Source organism: Schistocerca americana, chromosome 1 (genome assembly GCF_021461395.2).
Source record: "Schistocerca americana isolate TAMUIC-IGC-003095 chromosome 1, iqSchAmer2.1, whole genome shotgun sequence".
In the NCBI taxonomy this organism is placed as follows: domain Eukaryota; kingdom Metazoa; phylum Arthropoda; class Insecta; order Orthoptera; family Acrididae; genus Schistocerca; species Schistocerca americana.
The window spans coordinates 561118130-561142230 of record NC_060119.1 but is presented as its reverse complement, the minus strand read 5'-3'; the positions used below and the strand labels follow the sequence as shown (position 1 = coordinate 561142230).

The 24101-nt window shown below is 40.9% G+C and overlaps 1 protein-coding gene across 1 annotated transcript in view; it reads left to right on the top strand.

The window, feature by feature from the left end:
• Window positions 1-12222, top strand: part of LOC124606376 — a 28181-nt gene extending 15959 nt beyond the window's left edge. Inside the window, exon 3 of the mRNA XM_047138362.1 lies at window positions 11461-12222. Coding sequence (XP_046994318.1) covers window positions 11461-11517 — 57 coding nt within the window. The 3' untranslated portion in view covers window positions 11518-12222. The remainder of the gene's footprint in view (window positions 1-11460) is intronic.
• Window positions 12223-24101: the final 11879 nt, after the last annotated feature.

Sequence of the window (24101 nt, the reverse complement as noted above, 5' to 3'; positions counted from 1 at the left end):
CCCACTTAGACAGTGAATGGGCATCATTCAGTTCCTATGTAATGGGCACAGAGGAATTATGGGAAAAGTTTAAAGGGATTATTAATTGTGCTTTGGAGAAGTATGTGCTGAGAATTAGATTAATGATGGAAAAGACTCATCTTGGTTTTATCACAGAACTCGGAAAATGCCAAGGAAGCAGAGACTGTTGCACTCTCAATTCAAAAGAGAATATGCAAATGACAACAGCCAAAAGTTAACAGAAATTCATGCATCTGTGAAAAGATCAACGAGAACAGCATACAACAACCACCACTATCATATCTTAGCAAAAGATCTTTCCAAGAACTCAAGAAAATCCTGGTCCTATGTAAAATCACGAAGTGGGCCGAAGACTTCTATCCAGTCTCTCATTGACCAGTCTGATGTGGCAATAGAAGACAGCAAAATAAAAGCTGGAGTTTTAAATTTCACACTTAAGATATCATTCATGCAGGACTCCTGTATGAAGGGCTTAGTAATAGGCATCCCTCATGTAGGGAAGCAACTGAAAAGAGTTGAAAACAAATAAATTTGCCAGGTCTAGTTAGAACCCCACTTCAGTTTTCAAGAGACTATGGCATTGGCCCCTTACTTACGTTGCATTTATCGTGAATCATTTGCTCAGTTAAAAATCTCAACTGATTGGAGAAAAGTGCAGGTGATTCCATATATATAATAAGGGTAAAAGAAAAGACCCATGAAATATGAAATTACACACCGATATTCTTAACATCAGTTTGCTCCATAATTCTTGAATATATTCTCAGTCTGAATATAATAAATGTCCTTGAGAGAGAAAATCTTCTGTCCACAAGTCAGCATGGATTTAGAAAGCATCATTCATGTGAAACTCTGATTGCCATTTTCTCACACAATACCCTGTGACCCATGGATGAAGGGACACAGGCAGATTCCGTATTCCTAGATTTCCTGAAAGTTTTTGATATGATGCCAATTGCAGACTGTTAACAAATGTACAAGAATATCAAATAGGTTCTCAGGTATGTGAGCAGCTTAAAAACTTTTTAAATAACAGACACCAGTACATTACCCTTGATGGTGGGGTGGTGGACAGGGTGAGCAGAGTCTGCAGCTGTTGTTTGTTGACAATGCTGTGGTAGACAGGAAGGTATCATCTTTGAGTGACTGTAGGAGGGTACAAGATAACTTAAACAAAATTTCTAGCTGATGTTATGAATGACAGCTTGCTCTGAATGGCAATATGAAGTGAAATAACCATGTGAGGACAGTAGTAGGGAAGGTGAATACTCAACTTCAGCTTGTTGGGAGAATTTTAAGGAAGTATGGTTCATCTGTAAAGGAAATTCCATATAGAACCCTAGTGTGAGCCGTTCTTGAGTACTGCTAGAGTGTTTCGCATCCTCACCTGGTCAGATTAAAGAAAGAAATCAATGCAATTCAAAGCGGGCTACTAGAGTTGTTACCAGTGGGTTCAGTCAACATTCAAGTGTTGCAAAGATGCTTTGTGAACTGAAGTGAGAATCCCTGGGGAGAAGACAGTGTTCTTTTCATGAAATGCTATGAAAAAATTTAGAGAACTGGCATTTGAAATTGATTGCAGACTGATTCTAGTGCTGCCAACGTACATTTGTGTAAGGACCATGAAGATAAGAGAAATTAGGGCTTGTACGGAAACATATAGACAGTTGTGTTTTCCTTTCTCTATTTGCGAGTAGAACAGGAAAGGAAATGATTAGTAGTGGTACAGGGTATCCTCTCCCATGCACTATGTGGCAGCTTGTAGAGTATGTATGTAGATGTAGATGCAGTGCAACTGCAGCTGAAATGTCACATGACTTATACAGCTACACCTGACATAATTTTCAAGAACTGCTCAGGTATGTTACAGACAAGAATATCCTTAAATTACAGTATAGTAAAGCTATCCTCAACTCTGTGTTGGCATTGTACACCATATTGTCCTACTGGAGACTGTAAGCCCTTTCCTCCTCCTGAGATGTGAACTGTACCCAGCCAGCTGCATGTGACCTACAATTTAATATGGGCTCCAGAACACAGTGCAACTTGGCATTTTTCATGTTAAAAATCATTTCCAGAGGTGAAAGAAGTACAGAAAAAAAATCCATACCAACAGTTGAAGGACTGAACCCCAGAGCTCTGGATTTGTAATCCGACACTTATCTAGTCTGCCACTGCACCACATTAAATCAAATGCCTGATTGTGGAAGGCGCACAGGCATTCCACTCATTGTGTAGAAATATTTAGGAACACTGAGTTTAAGTCAGTGAAGATTGCCAAAGTGAAAATGTGAAAACTAGTGCCAGTGTGACTTGTTAACATAAAGGGGTGAAATTTTAACTTGGGAGTAAGACTGAAAGAGACATAATGATAGGTCTCTGAGAAATGGATTTGGCATACCATGACATGTTCTTTTATGGCACTGATGTATATTTGGAAATAGTGGATAAAAGAGGGTTACACACAAAAAGCACATTTAGTGGGCCATACAATGTGACCATAGGAAGAAATTATTGTCATCTTGTCTACATGGCCATTACAGACACTGCATCTTTTTTCACGGTGTTGGTTTGATGGTGGAGCATTGCAAAGATGTGTGAACCTGTCTGTGGTGACAGTTTGTTTGATGGCATTTGGTTAAGTCAGACTGCTGGGCTGCAGGCCATTATGTTATCTCCCATTGTCCAGAAACCACTAATTCCTCACACTGCAATGGGCATGTGAATACTGTCATTAGTGTACTGAGTGACATTCATATACATGTTAGATGCTAATATGACAACTTGCTATCTGGCATCCTGGCATAATAGACAGATGACAAGTGGGATGGTGTGGGTGGCCACTGTATAACCATGAGATATTGTCTACCATCTATTGAGGGACATATGAATGGTAACTGCTGCATCATGTAGATTTTAAACCTCAATAAACTGGCTCTTTCAGGCAATCCTGCATGTCACCCTGTAGTTATAAAGTGACTGATCAGATGTGGTGATGAGTCTATAAGCCTACTTTCAAATAATGAAGAGTTTCATTACTTTGATAGGCTGCCTGTCTGACAGTACACCTGTTGAACATATTTTAGGTATTTTCATGGAGTTGGCTGCATCCCAAATATCCATAAGACTTTCAATTGTTTTTTGTATACTCCAATGAAAGTCTGTTTAATTACAGCTGTATTTTGTTTTGTTTTATTTTAATGTGTATCTCGTGTAAGTAGAATTGATTTCAAGACAACATTGTCTCATTGTCAGCTATCTGTTAGGCATGCTTCAAATATCGCCTGCCGTAGGTACTATAGAGTCATCATGTCAATAGAGGCAACCATAATGCATCTGCAATACAGTTTGATTTTTTGATCAAACACCCTCTACTCTCTGCACCGAAATGAAAGTATTCATTATTTAAAAACTTGAATGTGATTTGGACAGTGACACCTCATCATGAAACTGATTCTGCTTTATTTTCACTTACTTTTTACCCATTAGTACAGTTGTGCAAAATAATACCAAGTGATGCAGTAGAAATTAAAAAAATACTAAATTAGCCAAACTTTTATGTATGTTTAATTCATAAAATCATGTCCACCTGACAACATAAGCTGCTCTGGAATATCATGTGCTTAGGCATGATGGTACTGATAATAAAAATTGCAAATGATGTATACACCATGTAGAGAAGGCATTGAGTCGCAGACTGACACAACAAAAAGACTGCTGTAAATTTGAACTTTTGGCTAAAAGGCCATATTTTCATGTAGGAAACACATTCACACAAGCATGACTCACACATGTGACTGCTGTCTCTAGCCTCTGAGGCCAGATTGTGTACCCAACTGCCTATATAGCAACTGCACCTGACAGGATAAACAGTATGTAGATGGGGTGGGAGGGGGGGGGGGGGGGGGTTAAGGAGGAGAGAGGTAGAGGAGGAAAAAAAGACTAGTGGGTGCATTGGTGGAATAGAAGGCTATGTAGTGCTGGAGTGGGAGCAGGGAAGGGGATAAGTAGGTGAAGGACAGGTACTAGCAAAGATTCAGGCCCAGAGGTTACAGGAACATAGGATATATTTTAGTGAGAGATCCCAGCTGCGCAATCTGGAAAAGCTGGTGTTGGTAGTAAAAGTCTAGATGATGCAGGCTGTGAAGCAGTCAATAAAGTGAAGCACAGTTAAGTAAGGACGAGGCTCCAGTAGAAGTAGATGTAGTTAAGATGCAACAGAATCTCACTAGGAAACCAACTGGTTCAAAAAAAGTAGAAAGTTAGAGGAAAGTTCTGTTGTTAGGTAGCAGCCATGGAAGAGGTGTGGGCCAGATTTTGCAGGAAAAATTAGGTGACAGGTACCAGGTCACAAGCTTTTTCAAGCCAAGTGCAAGTCTTAGCCAGGTAGTAGAGGATATAGGTTCCTTGTGCAAGGGTTTCACAAAGCAGGATCATGTGATGATAGTGGATGGAGTGGGAAACAGTATTGATAGGGATCAGGGCTACAGTATTGAGTGTGACCTGGTGAAAATAGCCTCTGCAATGACCCGTACCAATGATGGGCTGGTGCCTGCTTTCGTGCAGCATGATCAGCCCCAGTTGAACTGCTCTATCAGGAGGGTAAATAAGGAGTTGGATCAGTTGCATAGGGCAGCCACACTGTCAGACATTGGATTGGTTCCTGTCGAGGCTATTGATAGGTGGGATTTCACAAGGCATGGCCTACACCTCAATAGGAAAGGGAAGGGTAAACTGGCAGGGTTGTTTGCAAAATCCGTAAGAGGGGACACTAGTACTCATGGATGTACCTCTTTTTTAGACTAATATCAGTGTCCAATGAGAAGTTCAGACAGGCAGGTGCTAAAGAGGTCCAAAACTCACAAAATTCTCACAGCAGGAAAGTAAATAATAATGTTACCATATTTAACCAAAATATTGGTGGATTAAAGAAAAAAAGTAGATTCTCACAAAAGTAAAGTAAAAAATAATGTTACCATTTTTCACCAAAATATTCCGGGATTGAAGAATAAAGTAGATGAGCTCCTGGTTTGTTTAGATGACATTGAATCTGATAATGTAATAGATATACTATGCCTGTCTGAGCATCACATTGTGTCTGATATGGAAAAGGTAAATATCAGTGGTTATAAACCAGCTGCACATATGAGTAGAGAGAATAAGGTGAGAGGAGGAGTTGCCATATATGTCAAAAGTTATCACTGTGTAGAAAGCTTAGTTACAAAAAAGTTTTGTCTAGAGCAACATATAGAAGCATGTGCCTGTCAACTTAAACTGAAGGAGGGTTCTTTTATAATAGTAACAGTATATAGGTCCCCTTCAGGAAACTTTCATTTATTTCTGGAAAACTTGGATGCCTTGTTGTGCTATCTGTCAGATAGGGGAAAGCAAATTGTTATTTGTGGGGACTTCAGTGTTGATTCACTGAAAGAGTGTAATAGGAAGAATGACCTGGGAGTCTTGCTTGGTTCTTTCAGTTTGACATCTGTCATTAATTTTCCTACTCGGGTAGTAAAGGACATCAGCACATTGATAGATAACATTTTTATAGACCAAGATAGGTTTAAAAACATAAATTCTTGTCCTGTTGAGATTGGGCTTTCTGATGATGATGCTCAGCCTTGCCTTGCCTTTACAAATATCTGCTTGTGTATGTGCGGATAGATATGAGTGTGTGTGCGACTGTATACCTGTCCTTTTTTCCCCCTAAGGTAAGTCTTTCCGCTCCCGGGATTGGAATGACTCCTTACCCTCTCCCTTAAAACCCACATCCTTTCGTCTTTCCCTCTCCTTCCCTCTTTCCTGCTGAGGCAACAGTTTGTTGCGAAAGCTTGAATTTTGTGTGTATGTTTGTGTTTGTGTGTCTATCGACGTGCCAGCGCTTTCGTTTGGTAAGTCACATCATCTTTGTGTATATATATATATATATATATATATATATATATATATATATATATATATATATATTTTCCACATGGGAAAATATATCTAGAAACAAAGATGATATGACTTACCAAACGAAAGTGCTGGCACGTCGATAGACACACAAACAAACACAAACATACACACAAAATTCAAGCTTTCGCAACAAACTGTTGCCTCATCAGGAATGAGGGAAGGAGAGGCCAACCGCAAATTAGAACAGCATGCCACCCTTCACCTCAAAAAACTATCCAATCTCCTGGTTTCCCACCTCCGGAAAGGCAGCTCACTCACCCTTCACAACCTTTCCAGCAAACCTCAACCTCCTCTCATTGCACACAAACCCAGTCTCTCCCATCTACTCAACCTCCCACTTCCAGCTCCACTCCCTCCAAAACCTCAAAATTCCAATCAACACAATCCAGAACCACAACACCCTAATTCAGTAGTTAACCTTTCCTCCAAACCTCTCTCCCAATCCGAAACCTCTGTCCTATCCAAAGGCCTCACCTTCAGCCCCACTCCCAGATTCAACCAAACAGCCCTCGTCAAAGATTTACTGTCCTACACTCGTACTCTCTGCTGGAAGTATCACTTTGCCACGAAGAAAAATGATCCTAATCCTACTCCTAATGATCCAACTCCCCAAGAAACTATCCAAATTGAACCCTGCCTGGAACAGTTCCGTCCTCCGTCACAGCGGGACCCACCTCCTCTTCCTCAAAATCACCCTCTCCAAACCTTCCAGGAATATCTGACTTCCAGCCTTGCCTCTCAATCCTTCTTAAAAAACCTTAATCCTACTCCCAACATCACCACTGCTGAAGCCCAGGCTATCCGTGATCTGAAGGCTGACCGGTCCATCGTCATCCTTCCGGCGGACAAGGGTTCCACGACCGTGGTACTTGATCGTCGGGAGTATGTGGCTGAGGGACTGCGTCAGCTTTCAGACAACACCACATACAAAGTTTGCCAAGGTAATCCTATTCCTGATGTCCAGGCGGAGCTTCAAGGAATCATCAGAACCTTGGGCCCCCTACAAAACCTTTCACCTGACTTCATCAACCTCCTGACCCCACTGACACCCCGCACCCCTACCTTCTACCTTCTTCCTAAAATTCACAAACCCAATCATCCCGGCCGCCCCATTGTAGCTAGTTACCAAGCCCCCACAGAACGTATCTCTGCCTACGTAGATCAACACCTTCAACCCATTACATGCAGTCCCCCATCCTTCATCAAAGACACCAACCACTTTCTCAAACGCCTGGAATCCTTACCCAATCCGTTACCCCCGGAAACCATCCTTGTAACCATTGATGCCACTTCCTTATACACAAATATCCCGCACGTCCAGGGCCTCGCTGAGATGGAGCACTTCCTTTCATGCCGATCACCTGCCACCCTACCTAAAACCTCTTTCCTCATTACCTTAGCCAGCTTCATCCTGACCCACAACTTCTTCACTTTTGAAGGCCAGACATACCAACAATTAAAGGGAACAGCCATGGGTACCAGGATGGCCCCCTCGTACGCCAACCTATTCATGGGTCGCTTAGAGGAAGCCTTCTTGGTTACCCTAGCCTGCCAACCCAAAGTTTGGTACAGATTTATTGATGACATCTTCATGATCTGGACTCACAGTGAAGAAGAACTCCAGATTTTCCTCTCCAACCTCAACTCCTTTGGTTCCATCAGATTCACCTGGTCCTACTCCAAATCCCATGCCACTTTCCTTGATGTTGACCTCCACCTGTCCAATGGCCGGCTTCACATGTCCGTCCACATCAAACCCACCAACAAGCAACAGTACCTCCATTATGACAGCTGCCACCCATTCCACATCAAACAGTCCCTTCCCTACAGCCTAGGTCTTCGTGGCAAACGAATCTGCTCCAGTCCGGAATCCCTGAACCATTACACCAACAACCTGACAACAGCTTTCGCATCCCGCAGCTACCCTCCTGACCTGGTACAGAAGCAAATAACCAGAGCCACTTCCTCATCCTCTCAAACCCAGAACCTCCCACAGAAGAAACACAAAAGTGCCCCACTTGTGACAGGATACTTTCCGGGACTGGATCAGACTCTGAATGTGGCTCTCCAGCAGGGATACGACTTCCTCAAATCCTGCCCTGAAATGAGATCCATCCTTCATGAAATCCTCCTCACTCCGCCAAGAGTGTCTTTCCGCCTTCCACCTAACCTTCATAACCTGTTAGTTCATCCCTATGAAATCCCCAAACCACCTTCCCTACCCTCTGGCTCCTACCCTTGTAACCACCCCCGGTGTAAAACCTGTCCCATGCACCCTCCCACCACCACCTACTCCAGTCCTGTAACCCGGAAGGTGTACACAATCAAAGGCAGAGCCACGTGTGAAAGCACCCACGTGATTTACCAACTGACCTGCCTACACTGTGACGCATTCTATGTGGGAATGACCAGCAACAAACTGTCCATTCGCATGAATGGACACAGGCAGACAGTGTTTGTTGGTAATGAGGATCACCCTGTGGCTAAACATGCCTTGGTGCATGGCCAGCACATCTTGGCACAGTGTTACACCGTCCAGGTTATCTGGATACTTCCCACTAACACCAACCTATCCGAACTCCGGAGATGGGAACTTGCTCTTCAATATATCCTCTCTTCCCGTTATCCACCAGGCCTCAATCTCCACTAATTTCAAGTTGCCGCCACTCATACCTCACCTGTCATTCAACAACATCTTTGCCTCTGCACTTCCACCTCGACTGACATCTCTGCCCAAACTCTTTGTCTTTAAATATGTCTGCTTGTGTCTGTATATGTGTGGATGGATATGTGTGTGTGTGTGTGTGTGAGTGTATACCCGTCCTTTTTTCCCCCTAAAGTAAGTCTTTCCGCTCCCGGGATTGGAATGACTCCTTACCCTCTCCCTTAAAACCCACTTCCTTTCGTCTTTCCCTCTCCTTCCCTCTTTCCTGATGAGGCAACAGTTGCGAAAGCTTGAATTTTGTGTGTATGTATGTGTCTGTTTGTGTTTCTATTGACCTCCCAGCACTTTCGTATGGTAAGTCACATCATCTTTGTTTTTAAATATATTTTCCCGCATGGAATGTTTCCCTCTATTAAACAAAGATGATGAGACTTACCAAACAAAAGCACTGGCAGGTCGATAGACACACAAACAAACACAAACATACACACAAAATTCAAGCTTTCGCAACAAACGGTTGCTTCATCAGGAAAGAGGGAAAGACAAAAGGATATTAATTTTTTTGTTTTGTTTTTGTTTTTGTCGGGGTTGGGGAAATTACCCACTTACTACATCCAAAAATTCATCTAATGAGTAGAAGGAGTTGACATTAAGAAATTCTTTTAATTTCCTTTTAAATGCTATATGGCTATCTGTAACTTTCGATGCTATTAGGTAAGTGCCCAGAGTGTGTGTGTGTGTGTGTGTGTGTGTGTGTGTGTGTGTATATACACTCCTGGAAATGGAAAAAAGAACACATTGACACCGGTGTGTCAGACCCACCATACTTGCTCCGGACACTGCGAGAGGGCTGTACAAGCAATGATCACACGCACGGCACAGCGGACACACCAGGAACCGCGGTGTTGGCCGTCGAATGGCGCTAGCTGCGCAGCATTTGTGCACCGCCGCCGTCAGTGTCAGCCAGTTTGCCATGGCATACGGAGCTCCATCGCAGTCTTTAACACTGGTAGCATGCCGCGACAGCGTGGACGTGAACCGTATGTGCAGTTGACGGACTTTGAGCGAGGGCGTATAGTGGGCATGCGGGAGGCCGGGTGGACGTACCGCCGAATTGCTCGACACGTGGGGCGTGAGGTCTCCACAGTACATCGATGTTGTCGCCAGTGGTCGGCGGAAGGTGCACGTGCCCGTCGACCTGGGACCGGACCGCAGCGACGCACGGATGCACGCCAAGACCGTAGGATCCTACGCAGTGCCGTAGGGGACCACACCGCCACTTCCCAGCAAATTAGGGACACTGTTGCTCCTGGGGTATCAGCAAGGACCATTTGCAACTGTCTCCACGAAGCTGGGCTACGGTCCCGCACACCGTTAGGCCGTCTTCCGCTCACGCCCCAACATCGTGCAGCCCGCCTCCAGTGGTGTCGCGACAGGCGTGAATGGAGGGACGAATGGAGACGTGTCGTCTTCAGCGATGAGAGTCGCTTCTGCCTTGGTGCCAATGATGGTCGTATGCGTGTTTGGCGCCGTGCAGGTGAGCGCCACAATCAGGACTGCATACGACCGAGGCACACAGGGCCAACACCCGGCATCATGGTGTGGGGAGCGATCTCCTACACTGGCCGTACATCACTGGTGATCATCGAGGGGACACTGAATAGTGCACGGTACATCCAAACCGTCATCGAACCCATCGTTCTACCATTCCTAGACCGGCAAGGGAACTTGCTGTTCCAACAGGACAATGCATGTCCGCATGTATCCCGTGCCACCCAACGTGCTCTAGAAGGTGTAAGTCAACTACCCTGGCCAGCAAGATCTCCGGATCTGTCCCCCATTGAGCATGTTTGGGACTGGATGAAGCGTCGTCTCACGCGGTCTGCACGTCCAGCACGAACGCTGGTCCAACTGAGGCGCCAGGTGGAAATGGCATGGCAAGCCGTTCCACAGGACTACATCCAGCATCTCTACGATCGTCTCCATGGGAGAATAGCAGCCTGCATTGCTGCGAAAGGTGGATATACACTGTACTAGTGCCGACATTGTGCATGCTCTGTTGCCTGTGTCTATGTGCCTGTGGTTCTGTCAGTGTGATCATGTGATGTATCTGACCCCAGGAATGTGTCAATAAAGTTTCCCCTTCCTGGGACAATGAATTCACGGTGTTCTTATTTCAATTTCCAGGAGTGTATATATATAATTTTTTTTTTCACTTATGAAATTTGTTATTCATAATCCAAATGAATTCAAAAGTAATAGCAGTGTACATGGCTACAACACTAGGAGAAAGGATGATCTTCACTACTCAAGGTTAAATCTAACTTTGGCTCAGAAGGGGATAAATTATGCTGCCACAAAAGTCTCTGGGCACTTACCTAGTAGCATTGAAAGTCTTATAGATAGCCATTTAGCATTTAAAAGGAAATTAAAAGAATTTCTTAATGTCAACTCCCTCTACTCATTAGATGAATTTTTGGATGTAGTAAGTGGGTAATTTCCCCAATGCCCACAAAAACAAAAACAAAACAAAAAAATTAAAAATATTAAGTGTCACGTAATATTTTGTGTAATGTAATATCTTGTATAGACACCTTTTATTAACCTGACATGTTCCACATCATTACGAAGTGTCGAATTCATGAGCTATGGAACAAGTACTAATCTAATCTAATCTGCGTGAATAAAAGTATAATGCTAAAGAAACTGAATGTTAATGTTAATGGTTCACACATCAGTTAAAATATTTGTTCTGTCTACTGTGTTGTGTAACACTAACAGCACTATTTAAGCAATTGTATTTGTTTAATTTTCAGTTTATAAAGCACAGCAAGAAGAAGAAAAGGAAAAAAAATGGCTTCTCCACGAAGTGAAACTCATTTTTTACTGTGTATATTTGTTGACGTCAGTATTGACATTTTTTTGTAACCTAATGGCAATATTAAAAATGTATCCATACAAGTAATCTATAAAATATTCATTAATGATGGTCTGAGGCACAGGGTGTTATCTACAACAGTTGTCAGCTAGGGATTTTAAAAATATTGTCTGTCCATAAATTAATATATTCTACAGCTGTAGGCAGCAGCTCATGTCTTTTTACTAATCAGAATTCAAATGAATTGCAAACTTGAACTGTAAAATTTGTGGTTTATAACATAGAGAGGTGATTTTTTTTATTTTTTTTAGGCATGTTTATCAAATGAACAGCTTTCAGGAGGTCTTTTTATGATGAGGGTGTTGATTTCTGTGTGACTTACTTAATACCTTGACATTACTAAAATTGAGCAAAAAGAAGTTAAAGATGTAAAGAATTGTGTAAGAAAAGAAAACATAGTCAAATTCTTTTTAGAACAGAATATTCTCTAGACCTGTATTAAGACGCAACAGCTCATGTCATTATGAACCACTTACAGTTGGAGCAGAATGCAATGATGTTATTTATTGGAGATGCTTCACAGGGATTAAGGTCAGAACTGGCTAAACATTTGTCATGAAAGTAAGTAAAATTCCATGAAAGAGCATTTTGTATCCAATTTTTAAACCATGGGATTCCTCAATTGAAGTCCATCATGTCATTGCTGTGCTATTTTGCTTTGTCTTTTATGGATAAGTGGGATAGCAGTAGAAAATTGTATCTGATTATTAACTTAGTTTTTAATTCTGTGAAAACAAACACAATTCTTTTGACACACATGGCGTTATTTGTATTGTGATGTTACTGCTGTCATCATATTCATGTATTATTTCATTATATAGTGACATGTTTTTGAGATATTTTGTTCATCTTCAGACATATCTACATACAAGTTACAAACAAACAAATACCAACCAAACAATCCATGAAGACCCAAGGGTATTGACCAGCCGCCATGTCATCCTCAGCCCTTAGGTGTTAACAGATATAGATTACAAACCATACAAAAATACCAGTTACTTAAATACTGTAAAGTACCCATAAATTAGGAAAGTATTAAAGCTACAGTAACAGGAAGGTTAGCAAATAATGAAACTTTACTTGTTGTACATATGTAGTAAAGTAGTAAAAATATTGTAATAGAATGGATAAAAGTATCCATTCACCAAGCTTTTGGAGCCAGTGGCTTCTTATAGCAGAAGAGTTGAAAGGGGAAGGAAGAGGAATGAAGGAAAAGGGCTGGAGAGGTTTAGGAAAAGAAGTAGGGTTCAGAAAAGTCACTCTGAACCCTGGCTCAGGAGAGACTTGCTGGACAGGATGAGAAGGAAAGACTGATTGTTGGGGACTGCACCAGATGAGATTTGAAAACCTGAGAGCTTAAAGGTGGAAGTCAGCATAATATGCAAGATGGAGTTTACTACTAAAACATTGTGCATGAGTTAGTAAGAGTGAAAAGCTAAGTGTATTGTATGTAATAGACTTGGGAGGGGAGATGGCAAAAAAAAGGACAGGTCAGAAAATGAAAGATGTAGAAAAGTAAAATGGAGTGAAAATAGGAGTAGTTACTGTGAAGAAATGCTGAGACAGAAGAAATTAAGGCCAGGTGGGAGGCGAGAATCAAGGACATGCTGTAGCGCTAGTTCCCACCTGCAGAGTTCTGGGAAACTGGTGTATGGGGGAAGAATCCAGACAGCCCGTGTGGTGAAACAGGCACCGAGGTCACGACTGTCATGTTGTGAGCATGCTCTGCAGCAGGATATTGTGTGTTGTTGGTATACTCCCTCTGCCTAAGCCCATTCATCCTGACTGATAATTGGGAGGTAGTCATGCCGATGTAAAACGGCTAACAGTGTTTACATAGGAGTTGGTATTGACATGTGTCATTTCACAGGTATCTCTCTCCCTTTGATAGGATATGTTTTGCCAGTTGCAGGGCTGGAATAGGTTGTAATAGGAGGGTGCATATGGCAAGTCTTGCAGCAGAGACCATTACAGGGGTAGGAGCCATCGAGTAGGGACATGAGTGCAGGAGTAGCATAGAATTTGACAAGGGTATTGCGGAGATTGGGAGAGCGACAGAAAACTATTATAGGTGTGATGGGCAGAATCTCAGACAGAATGGATCTCATTTCAGGGCATGATTTTAGGAAGTCATGGCCTTGTTGTAATAGTTGATTAATACCTTCAAGACCAGGATAATACTGAGTGGCGAGTGGTGTGCTCTGAAGTTGCTTTTGAAGGGATCAGTACCAGGACTGGATGTGATGGCCTGGGAAATATGCTTTTCAACTAGGCTGATGGGGTAATTACATCCAGTGAAGGCTGAGGTGAGAATGGTGGTATATCGCTGTAAAGAGTCTGCATCCGAACCAAATGCCAAGGCTGTGTGGGAGGGAACATTTGACATGGAAAGGATCAAAACTGTCAAAATGTAAGTACCGCTGTTTGTTAGTAGGTTTAATGTGGACAGAAGTGTGTACTGCCATTCCTTGATGATGAAATCAATATCAAGGAAATTTGCATGGGATTTGTAATAGGAGAATGTGAAATTTAATTGGGGGAAGGTATTTAGAGATTCCAGGAAGTTTAACAGATCAGCCTCACCATGAGTCTACATGCCAAAGATGTATCTAAACCAATGTATTTAAACCAAACAAGGGGCAGAAGGCCTATGGATCCCAGAAAAGCCCCTCCAAGTGACACACGAAGAGGTTGGCATGGGAAGGAGCTATCATGGTTCCCATAGCTGTACAGCTGATCTGTATGTATGTCTTCCCCTCAACGGTGAAGTAATTGTTGATAAGTATAAATTTTATTAAGGTGTGGAAAAAGGATTTCATAAGTTTGGAATCAGGTGGGTGCTGACTGAGGAAATGTTTAGCAGCAGATTTATATGGTCAGTCAGCACCCACCTGATTCCAAACCTATGAGATCCTTCTTGCTAATTACCAATAATTACTTCAGCTTTGAGGGGCAGACATAGAAACAGATCAGGGGTATGGCCATGGGAACCATGATGGCTCCTTTCTGTGCCAACCTTTTCATGGATCGTTTGGAGGGGGCTTTCCTGGGATTCATAAGCATTCAGCCCCTGGTTTGGTTTAGATACATTTGATGACACCTTTGACATATGGACTCATAGTGAGGCTGACCTTTTAAAATTCCTTGGATCTCTAAATACCTTCTCCCAATTAAAGTTCATAATGTCCTATTCCGAATCCCATGCTACTTTCTTTGATGTTGATTTTATCCTCAAGAAATGCCAGCTACACACTTCTGTCCATATTAAACCTACTAACAAACAACGGTACTTACATTTTGACAGTTGTGAACCTTTCCATGTCAAACATTCTCTCCCATACAGCCATGGCATTTGAGGCATAGATATTTGTTTGGATGCAGGCTCTTCGCAGCAATATTCCATCATTCTCACCTCAACCTTCACTGGATGTAATTACCCCATCAGCCTATTTCAAAAGCATATTTACCAGGCCATCACACCTAATCGTGGTACTCCTGATCTCTTCAAAAAAACAACTTCAGAACACACCACTTGTCACTCAGTATTATCCCGGTGTAGGGCAGCAGGTTAATAATAATAATAATCAATCATAGGTAAGTTGGAAATATTATTAGACTATTGTCCGCCGTCTTTTACTAGAGCCTGGAAACTACCGTATTTCTGTGGTCAACCAGAAAGTGATGGAGAACATACTGACCATAGTTCCCAGTCTGCAAGTCCACATTCTTTTCCAGCCCACTGAAAGAAATGTTTCTATTCTCTATTTGCTCAGCAGGAACAGGACTATAATTATAAATGAAGAGTTTGAGTTCTAATTGATAGATATATTTTGCAAAGTTTCACACACTCAACATTGTAATATTCATTATGTTAATACTAATAATAAAGCTCTCTATCCTAAAGAGCACTATGAGCAGTTCAGAGGTGACCTCTATGGTAAGTTCCTATTAAACTGTTTTTTGCCCTGACTTCTGATAATCAAAATAATTGCTTGCCACAAAAGTGGAAAATATTTGTCACCACTTGCCACACAGCTTTGTTAACATTACGGGTGGCACACTAGCAGTTACTTCTACGAAATCTAAGCAGCCCAGGATGGTGTACAGTCCTCGCAAGTTCACTTCCTATCTGAACCAAAAACATTGGTTTAGTTGCAGTCTGTGATGTCATCTGAGGCATTGCATACTCTGGCATTTGACTGATGTGGATCATACAGTAGCTGGGTGCGATGTGAAGAACAGTCTTGCCTCTTGGGCTGTATTCATATACGGGCACAGTGAATGGCCAAGAGAACATCTGCTATTATCCACTCTGTGCCCACAGTAGCAGCCTCTAAATGGCTTCATTTTTGGACACACAATATTTTACAACACAGTTGTGTATTAATTTAGAATCTTCATAACTTTTGTATGAATGTAGTTAAGTTGGTTAAAATCACAGAAAAATTTTAGCTCACCTGCATTTAAACTTCGTCCATCTAGACTTTTCAGAACGGAACTGACAGTAGAACATGACCTCTGAACTACTACTTTAAGAAACCTTGTATTTGTTATTATTTACATCTAGGCCTAGAAACTGTTATAGTTCTATTATTTAACAGGTTTCATCTTGTGCTGTATCCAAAACTTTCTAGCATTGATATAACAGATACTTAATCTACTACAAATAAGGAAGTTTTCTTCCAAATTTAGTTTTCAGCAAATTACTCGAAAACTATTAGAGGTAGCTCAATGGGGTTACATAATTAATATTTTTATACTAAACTGAAGCTCCATACAAATTTTCATATTCCTATGTCTAATATTTAGCACCTTTTAGTTTTCTTAAAAATGTGGATTCTGACCACAATATTGCTTTAATCACATTGAGACGTGTACCAGTTAATTTTGGCATGCATCTGCACATTCTGGCAAAATTTTTGGGTTCCTAGCTTCATTATTTAGCACCACTTAGTTTTTCTTGAAATGATGTATTTAGGGAAAGATATTCATCGGATCAATCTGAGTTTTGGCAGTTTAAACATTAAAATACTAAAGCACATTCTGACAAAGTTTGAAAAGCAACTTTAACTTTTAATTTCATTCTTAATTATGGTGCGTGACGTGGTGCTGCTAGCAGTGATCTGGGGTAAGTCCCAGCTCACTTGCGTGCCTTTGTATCTCTCAAATGATACAGTGCTTGTTTTGGCACACTTGTCTTGAATGTATTAATCAGCTAGTTCGACAAGGCCATGACTTCCTAATATCATGCCCTGAAATGAGATCCATTTTGTCTGAGATTGTTCCCTCCACACCTAGAATAGCTTTTTGTCGCCCCAACTTCTGCAACATCCTTGTCAGACCCTGTGCTCCTACTGCACCCATCTCCCTACCCTATGGCCCCTACGCCTGTGGCCATCCTCGCTGCAAGACTTTCCCTATGCAGCCTCCTACCACCACCTATACCAGCCCTGTAATGGCAAAACACTATCAAAGGGAGAGCCACCTATGAAATGACACATGTCGTATACCAGCTGTTATGTAAACACTCTTACAGTCTTTTACTTCAGCATGGCTACCATCCAGTTATCAGTCAGGATGAATGGGCATAGAAAGAAGATGTACACTGGCAACATACAATATCCTGTTGCAGAGCATGCCTGTTGCACCACACACACCAGTTGGATTCTTCCCCTAGATATCAATTTCTCAGAACTTTGCAGGTGGGATCTAGCACTACAGCAGGTCCTTGATTTTGGTGTTAATTTACATTAATTACTTCTATCTCACCATATCTTCACAGTAACTTACTCCTTTCTTCACTCCATTTTACTTTTTTACATCTTTCATTTTCTGATCCGTCCTTTTTTGCCACCCCGCTCCCAAGTTTGTTACATACAATACACATAGCTTTTCACTCTTATTAACTAATGCACAAGTTTTAGTAGTAACCTCTGTCTTGCATACTTCCCTAACTTTCCAGCTGCAAGCTCTCAGGTTTTCAAATCTGGTCTGGTGCAGTCCCCAACAATCAGTCTTTCCATCTTATCCCGTCCAATAAGTCTCTCCTGAGCCAGGGTTCAGGATGATTTTTCTGAACTGTACCCATTTTCTTAATCTTCCTAGTCCTTTTCCTTCTCCCCTCTTCCTTCCCCTTCAACTCTTCTGCTCTTCTGCTGGAAGAAGGAGCCACTGGCTCTGAAAGCGTGCATAAGTTAAACCTTTTTGTCTGACACTGCATGGTGAGTAGGGTTTTTAATCCATCTAATTACGTTATATTGTCAGTAATTGATTATTTTTGTTGTTAAAGTAGTAAAAATACATGATTAAAGTTTTAAGTGATTTGGCAATATATAGGGTATGACATTTAGTACATACAGCTTTCACATCTGGCAGCAGAAATGGCTCTAGCCTGGCTGGACTTCAAGTTGAACTGAATTAGGATGATAAATATGGGTAGATTGTCCCATGTTACTTCACCTCTTACATTGCAGTTCATCATCTGATGTGGCTGGTGAGTGGTGGTGTACCAGTCTCTGGTTGAAAGGAAATGTTGTGGAGACTTTGAAGATAGGGCACTGCCTCTGGCCTTAAGATGTCAGAAATATAATGGCTGCTGTGCAAATTAACGTCAGTGGGAATCAGTGGGAATCAGAGGTGAACATGCTCTGCACCTAGTGCTATGCCATACTATCATGCCAGGTGCTGGGCCTATATGATGATGAGGAAATGCATTCTGACAACATTTGTTCTCCTCAGAGCCTTCACACATGGATATGTCCATCATGATGCTGTAACAGAACGAGAACTCACACTTCTATAGCCAATGTTATTGTTGTTTGTACCACTCTCAGAACACCTCTCTCTGCTGCTGTGTTGAGAGAAGCCACCATAGTGGTCACCATGCTGACAACCCTTGGTGTTCCAAATGATGTTGCACTGCCTGTGTGATTATTTGTCTTGCTGCTTTGGTCCTGAACTAGCAAGCAAAAACTATGTCTTTGCACTTGGGCACTATTTGTGTTGAGCCTTTGAGATAATCCTAAATCCATCAGTTCCATGTTCACATGATGACAGTGGGATCCTGACCAGTATGAGCATCAGTATCACTGAATGCAGATAGCGGTGCTCCTGCACACTTCATGTGGTTGCACTAAAATGTTAATCATTTGCATATCCAAACATGTAGTGCATTTCATGCTAATTTCATCTTTATTGCTTGGTGCTGCAATTTTAATGGAGAGAGAGAGAGAGAGAGAGAGAGAGAGAGAGAGAGAGAGAGAGAGAATGTGTGTGTGTGTGTGTGTGTGTGTGTGTGTGTGTGTGTGTGTGTGGGAAGGGAGAAGGGGGCCACACACACACACACACACACACACACACACACACCTGTGCACAAACACATTCTCTGCAGAATTATTTATCTACATCTGTATTCCACAAAACATCTTGTGGCATGGGACAGAGGGTACCTCTGATACCACTATCATTTTCTTCCTCCTCTGTTCCATTCATGAATGGTGCATGGGAAGAATGACTGTCTATGAGTGAAGAAGTAGTATGTTGCCCAACTCTTCTTTGAACACATGGTCTTGGAATTTCAATGTAAACCCTCTTCTTGACACAAAATTCCTCTTTTCTAGTGATTGCTACTGGAGTTTGTTGAGTATCTGCAAAATACTCTCATGCTACGTGATCTTGTGAAGAAATGTGCTGCTCTTCTTTGGATCTTTTCTATCTCTTCTGTAATCCTACTTGGTAGAGGTCCCTGACTAGCGACCAGTGCTCAGTAATGGGTTGAATAAGTGTTTTGTATGCCACTTACGTAGTGGATGAATAACGTTTCCTTACGATTCTTTCATTGAATCTCAACCTGATCATCTGCTTTCCCCACAGGTGGCTTTATTTGGTCATTCCAGTTTAGGCTGCTGCAGATGATTACTCCATGGTATTTTACAGTAGTTACTGTTTCCAGTGGAACATTCCTGCTCACAATTATGATATAAATAAATTGAAAGTTTCAATTCATAAATTGTAACATTCTCTTGTTCATACAGAGATACTTACAAACCATAAAAAGTTTTGTAGAATTAAACTATTGTAGATGTACAAACACTTACCTTGATTAATCAGAGATGTCGGTGATTGTTGATCGAATTAGTAAATCAGTTTTGTTTGTTTCAGATGTCCTGGGAGGTCTTTTAACATTATTCCAATTATGTATATGATTGTGGAGAATTTTGCTTCATAAATAATCTTCTGACAAACAAATTACATAACATTTTCCTTTATTGGTGATATTTCTGCTTTTATCATCTTCATTACAACTTGATGAATTGACATGATTAAACTTACAACTAACTAACTTTAACAACTGAGCTGCACTGAATTGCCACTAATTTCTTTGGCCCTTCTATAGAATCTTGACAATATAGGTACACACAGTATTGTTATTCTTCTTTTTCCTGTCTTTTCCATATCTTCAAGAGGTCAACATGTTAAATTTGGGATTTGGTAGTTTTAGTGCTAGATGGTGGCTGGATGCCATTTTTATCACTACCCCTTTTCTCCCCCGAGGAGGAATCTGCATACTCCATCTGTCTGTGTACAGTGTTATCCCTTGTGAAAGAGTGCAAATGTTTTCTAAACATTTGCAAATCATTTAACTGAGGCAGGCCTTCGGTACTAACCATGTATTCACCTAGTTGGTTGTCATAAATAGCCTAAAAACCACATCCAGGCTTATCAGAAAACCAGCCCTCGTTATTAATCTGCCAGGTGGATTCAGTCTGGGGTCAGAGTGCTTCCCTGCACCCAGAAACGGTGTGTTAACATGCATTGCTGTTTAGGTGGGTGGCTTGCAGTTGCTTTAATTAATATTTTTTTGTAATTTACAATGAGAAAGACTTGTACAAAATGATTTATATGTGATAACATGCTCAGTTTAAAATAAAACTACATTTTAACTAAATTGTTTTGTTAAGCGCAAAGTGTTTTTATGCTAAATTTCATAATAAATCTCTTTAATTATTAATACTCAAATATGTAAATTTTCATTAAAAATAAATTAGTGCTTCAACTCCCTACAGTAATAGTAACTCCACTGGCAACATTGTATCGTTCGGGAGGGGGGAGCAGGATTCCAAGACTTACAGAAATCTGCTAGTGTGAAAACTGTTTATGTTCTATTATATATTTTTCAAGTGCAGTTAAACAATGATTAGTATAAGCTGAAAATTAAGGCATGACAAAAATTACAACAGCTGTAGCTTGTCTGTTGCATTACACCATTGAGTTTTCTGCAACAGTGTAATTGAACAGTAATGTATATCTTCATCTAGTTATGCACAAAATATTACATTTATTTACATTCAGGGTCAACTGCCAGTCCCTGCACAAATCATCACTCTTGCACAAGTCTTCGGGTATTTCACTAGTGATTTGGCATTACCAGCTACTGGTATACAACAGTATTATTTGCAAAAACCCTTTTGAAGCTTGAAATGTTATCTAGCAGAGCATTTATATGTATATATTGTGAACTTTAAAGGACCTATAACACTTGCTTGGGTTGTCCAGAAATCGCTTTCGCATCAGTCATTTTTGTCCCATTAAGAATTGAGTTCTATCTCTTAAAAGATCCTGAATCCAGTCACAAATCTAGTTTGATACTCAGTTAGCTTGTATTTTGTTCACTAAAGAACAGTGTGGAGCTGTTCTGAATATCTTCAGGAAGTCAGGGAACATGGCACCATCCTGGTTCCCTTTTCCTAAGGCCTGTGGATTTCATGGACAAATGTAGCAAGTTGTGTTTCACCAGAGCTCTGTGTATGGAATCCGTGTTAGTTTTTATAGGCGAGATTTTTGTTCTCCGGAAATCTCATAAAGCATGAACACAAAATATGTTCCATAATTCAATAACATACGGATGTCAACAGTATAGGCATTAGTGTATCAGTTCGACAACCTTTCTGGAACACAGAACAACCAGTGCTTTTTTACCAATCACTTGGTGTCCTTCATTTTTCCAGTGACCTATTATAAACTACTGCTAGAAGGGGAACAAATCCTTTCATACAACCTCTGCAAAATCTCACTGGTAACTCATCTGGGCCAGGTGCCTTTGCACTAATGAGTGATTATAGTTCATTTCATGTTCCACGATCACTTATATTTACCTTATCGATATTCATGCAATGATTGTAAGGAGGAACAACATTATGATCATCCACAGTGAAACAGTTTTGGAATACTGAATACAGTATTTCAACCTTCTCTCTGTCATCTGCTGGTGTGGTGACATTATGGTCACTGAGCAGCTGAATAGATGAACTTTATGTAGAACTAAAACTTCTTCGGATTTTTAGTCAGAAAGCTAATCATTTTACCTTCATTTCTATGTGTTTGTCCACTGCATCTATTTGATGAGTAGTGTTTTATCATCATACATATATTTTTATATTATTCCAAACTATTCACTGAATGCAGATTTCTTGATATCAGTTGCAATGGATATAAGCATATTACTCAATTGTAACATGTGAAAATTTGTGTAGTATCTATATTCACTGCAGCTGATGCCATGAAATTCGCATATGGGATGTTCGGTATATAATGCAATACACTTTCTTTTCTCAGCCAATTTTGGTAGGGGGGGGGGGGGGGGGAGTGGAATTTGTTGCAGGACATCGTGGAATATTCCCGTTTCAGCCCCTATTGTTTCATGAAGTTCTGATAGGTGGTGGCACTATACATAGTCTTCAAAATTGGCAACTGTAACAGAGGTCCATTCCAAGCAGAGAGCTGTCATTGAGTTACATCTGCAGAGACCTGACAGTGAACGGAAGCATGTTGAGTGATTGGTTGCGGTGTCTGTTATTATTGTAACAAGGTCATGCAAATCTGTCCGATCTTTTGTGTGCCAACTGGCTGTGTACAGCTGTAACTCCTGCTATGTTAGAACATGTGGACACTCTCATTCAAGAAGACTGACAGGTCACAGTCTAACACCTTGCTGCATAAGCTGGACATCTCTGTTGGTGGTTCTGACTCACTAGTCCAGCAGTTGGGATACTCAGAGATGTGTGCCTCATGGGATCCAGCCTACAAACTAGATTTCCCACCTTCCAATTTCCATCTGTTTGGCCCAGAGAAAGGTGCTCTCCATGGGAAGTGGTACATGATGCAGCAAATGATTGGCTCCATCGTCGACGAGTAGAGTGGTACCATGTGGGCATACACGCCCTCCCACTAAATTGGGTAAAGCCATCACATTGAATAGAGATTATGTTAGCCAAACGAATATTGAAATACTGAATAAAACTAACCAGCTTTCAGAAAAAGAAATGTGTTGCATTGCTTATTGAATGGCCCTTGTGTCATAAGCTGAGATGGGGCTTATGACGATGAAAATGGATTGAGTTCTTGTCTTTCTCCCTGAGTGGGAATCAAGTAATTTTGTGAGCTTAAAGGGAGATGTACATAAGGCTATGATATAAGGAAGCAGACAATGACATATGGAGATTTGGATTGGGTTGGGGAGCCTGCATGGATAGCCAAAAGGGTTACAGTAACTGCTTGCAATAAGTGGAAGATCCGGGTTTGAGTTCCAGCCTGGCACAAATTTTTGTATGTCGCAATTGGGCTATACATCTGTATTGCCACTGATGTCATGAAATTCACATGAATAATTTGGAATAATATTTCATACAGCTGCTGATTGTCAAATCATATGTAGATATTATTTGTAGTCTTAAAGTGAATATAATTACCTGTACATGGATTACTTTCTTGAACTGCCGTGTTCTTTCTTTTTAGTTTTTCCCAATTCCTTCTACGTTCTGGCCAAGTGCAATATATCAGACATCAAGTTACTTACTATATTTGTTTCTTCCACTGCTTTATTTTTCTCGTATTAGCAGATATATAAATATTATTTTGCTGTGTTAAGTTTTCATTCATGACTACACACCCTGGGATGAAATCTGAAAAAGAAGTTGCCATTACAGTACCTCTGCTTGATGTTTAATCAATTGAATCAAAGGCAAATTCAGTTGAGAAAAATAGTATGCGAGACATGATTGCTAGATTTTTGTATGTGTCTGTCGGCAGTACTACACATTTCGCCACCTGAAGGTAAAGCACTTCTGTCTTAAAGTCATTGCTGTTTTAGATATTTATACATTTAATTGGTATGGGATCAATCATAGATAACAGCAAGCTTTCAAAGAATTATTTCAAATAAATATATGTCCAAGAAAATAGTGCCTCACTTGGAGAGAAGAATCTGGAATGGGAATAGGTCCAGGAACCACAGACGTATGATACCAGAAATATACTGAGTGTTTTTGTATCAAAATTATTGATGGTATATGTAAGGCACATGCAATGACTGCAAGTGCACAAGACAAGAGAAAAAGTTTCAATGATGATAACACTATTATCTCATTAACACATGTGTATTGTGAACTTATATAATGAAAATAAACATAGAGTAACAAGCTTTTTTTTGTTGACATCCAAAAATAATAATGCTGTTTTGCG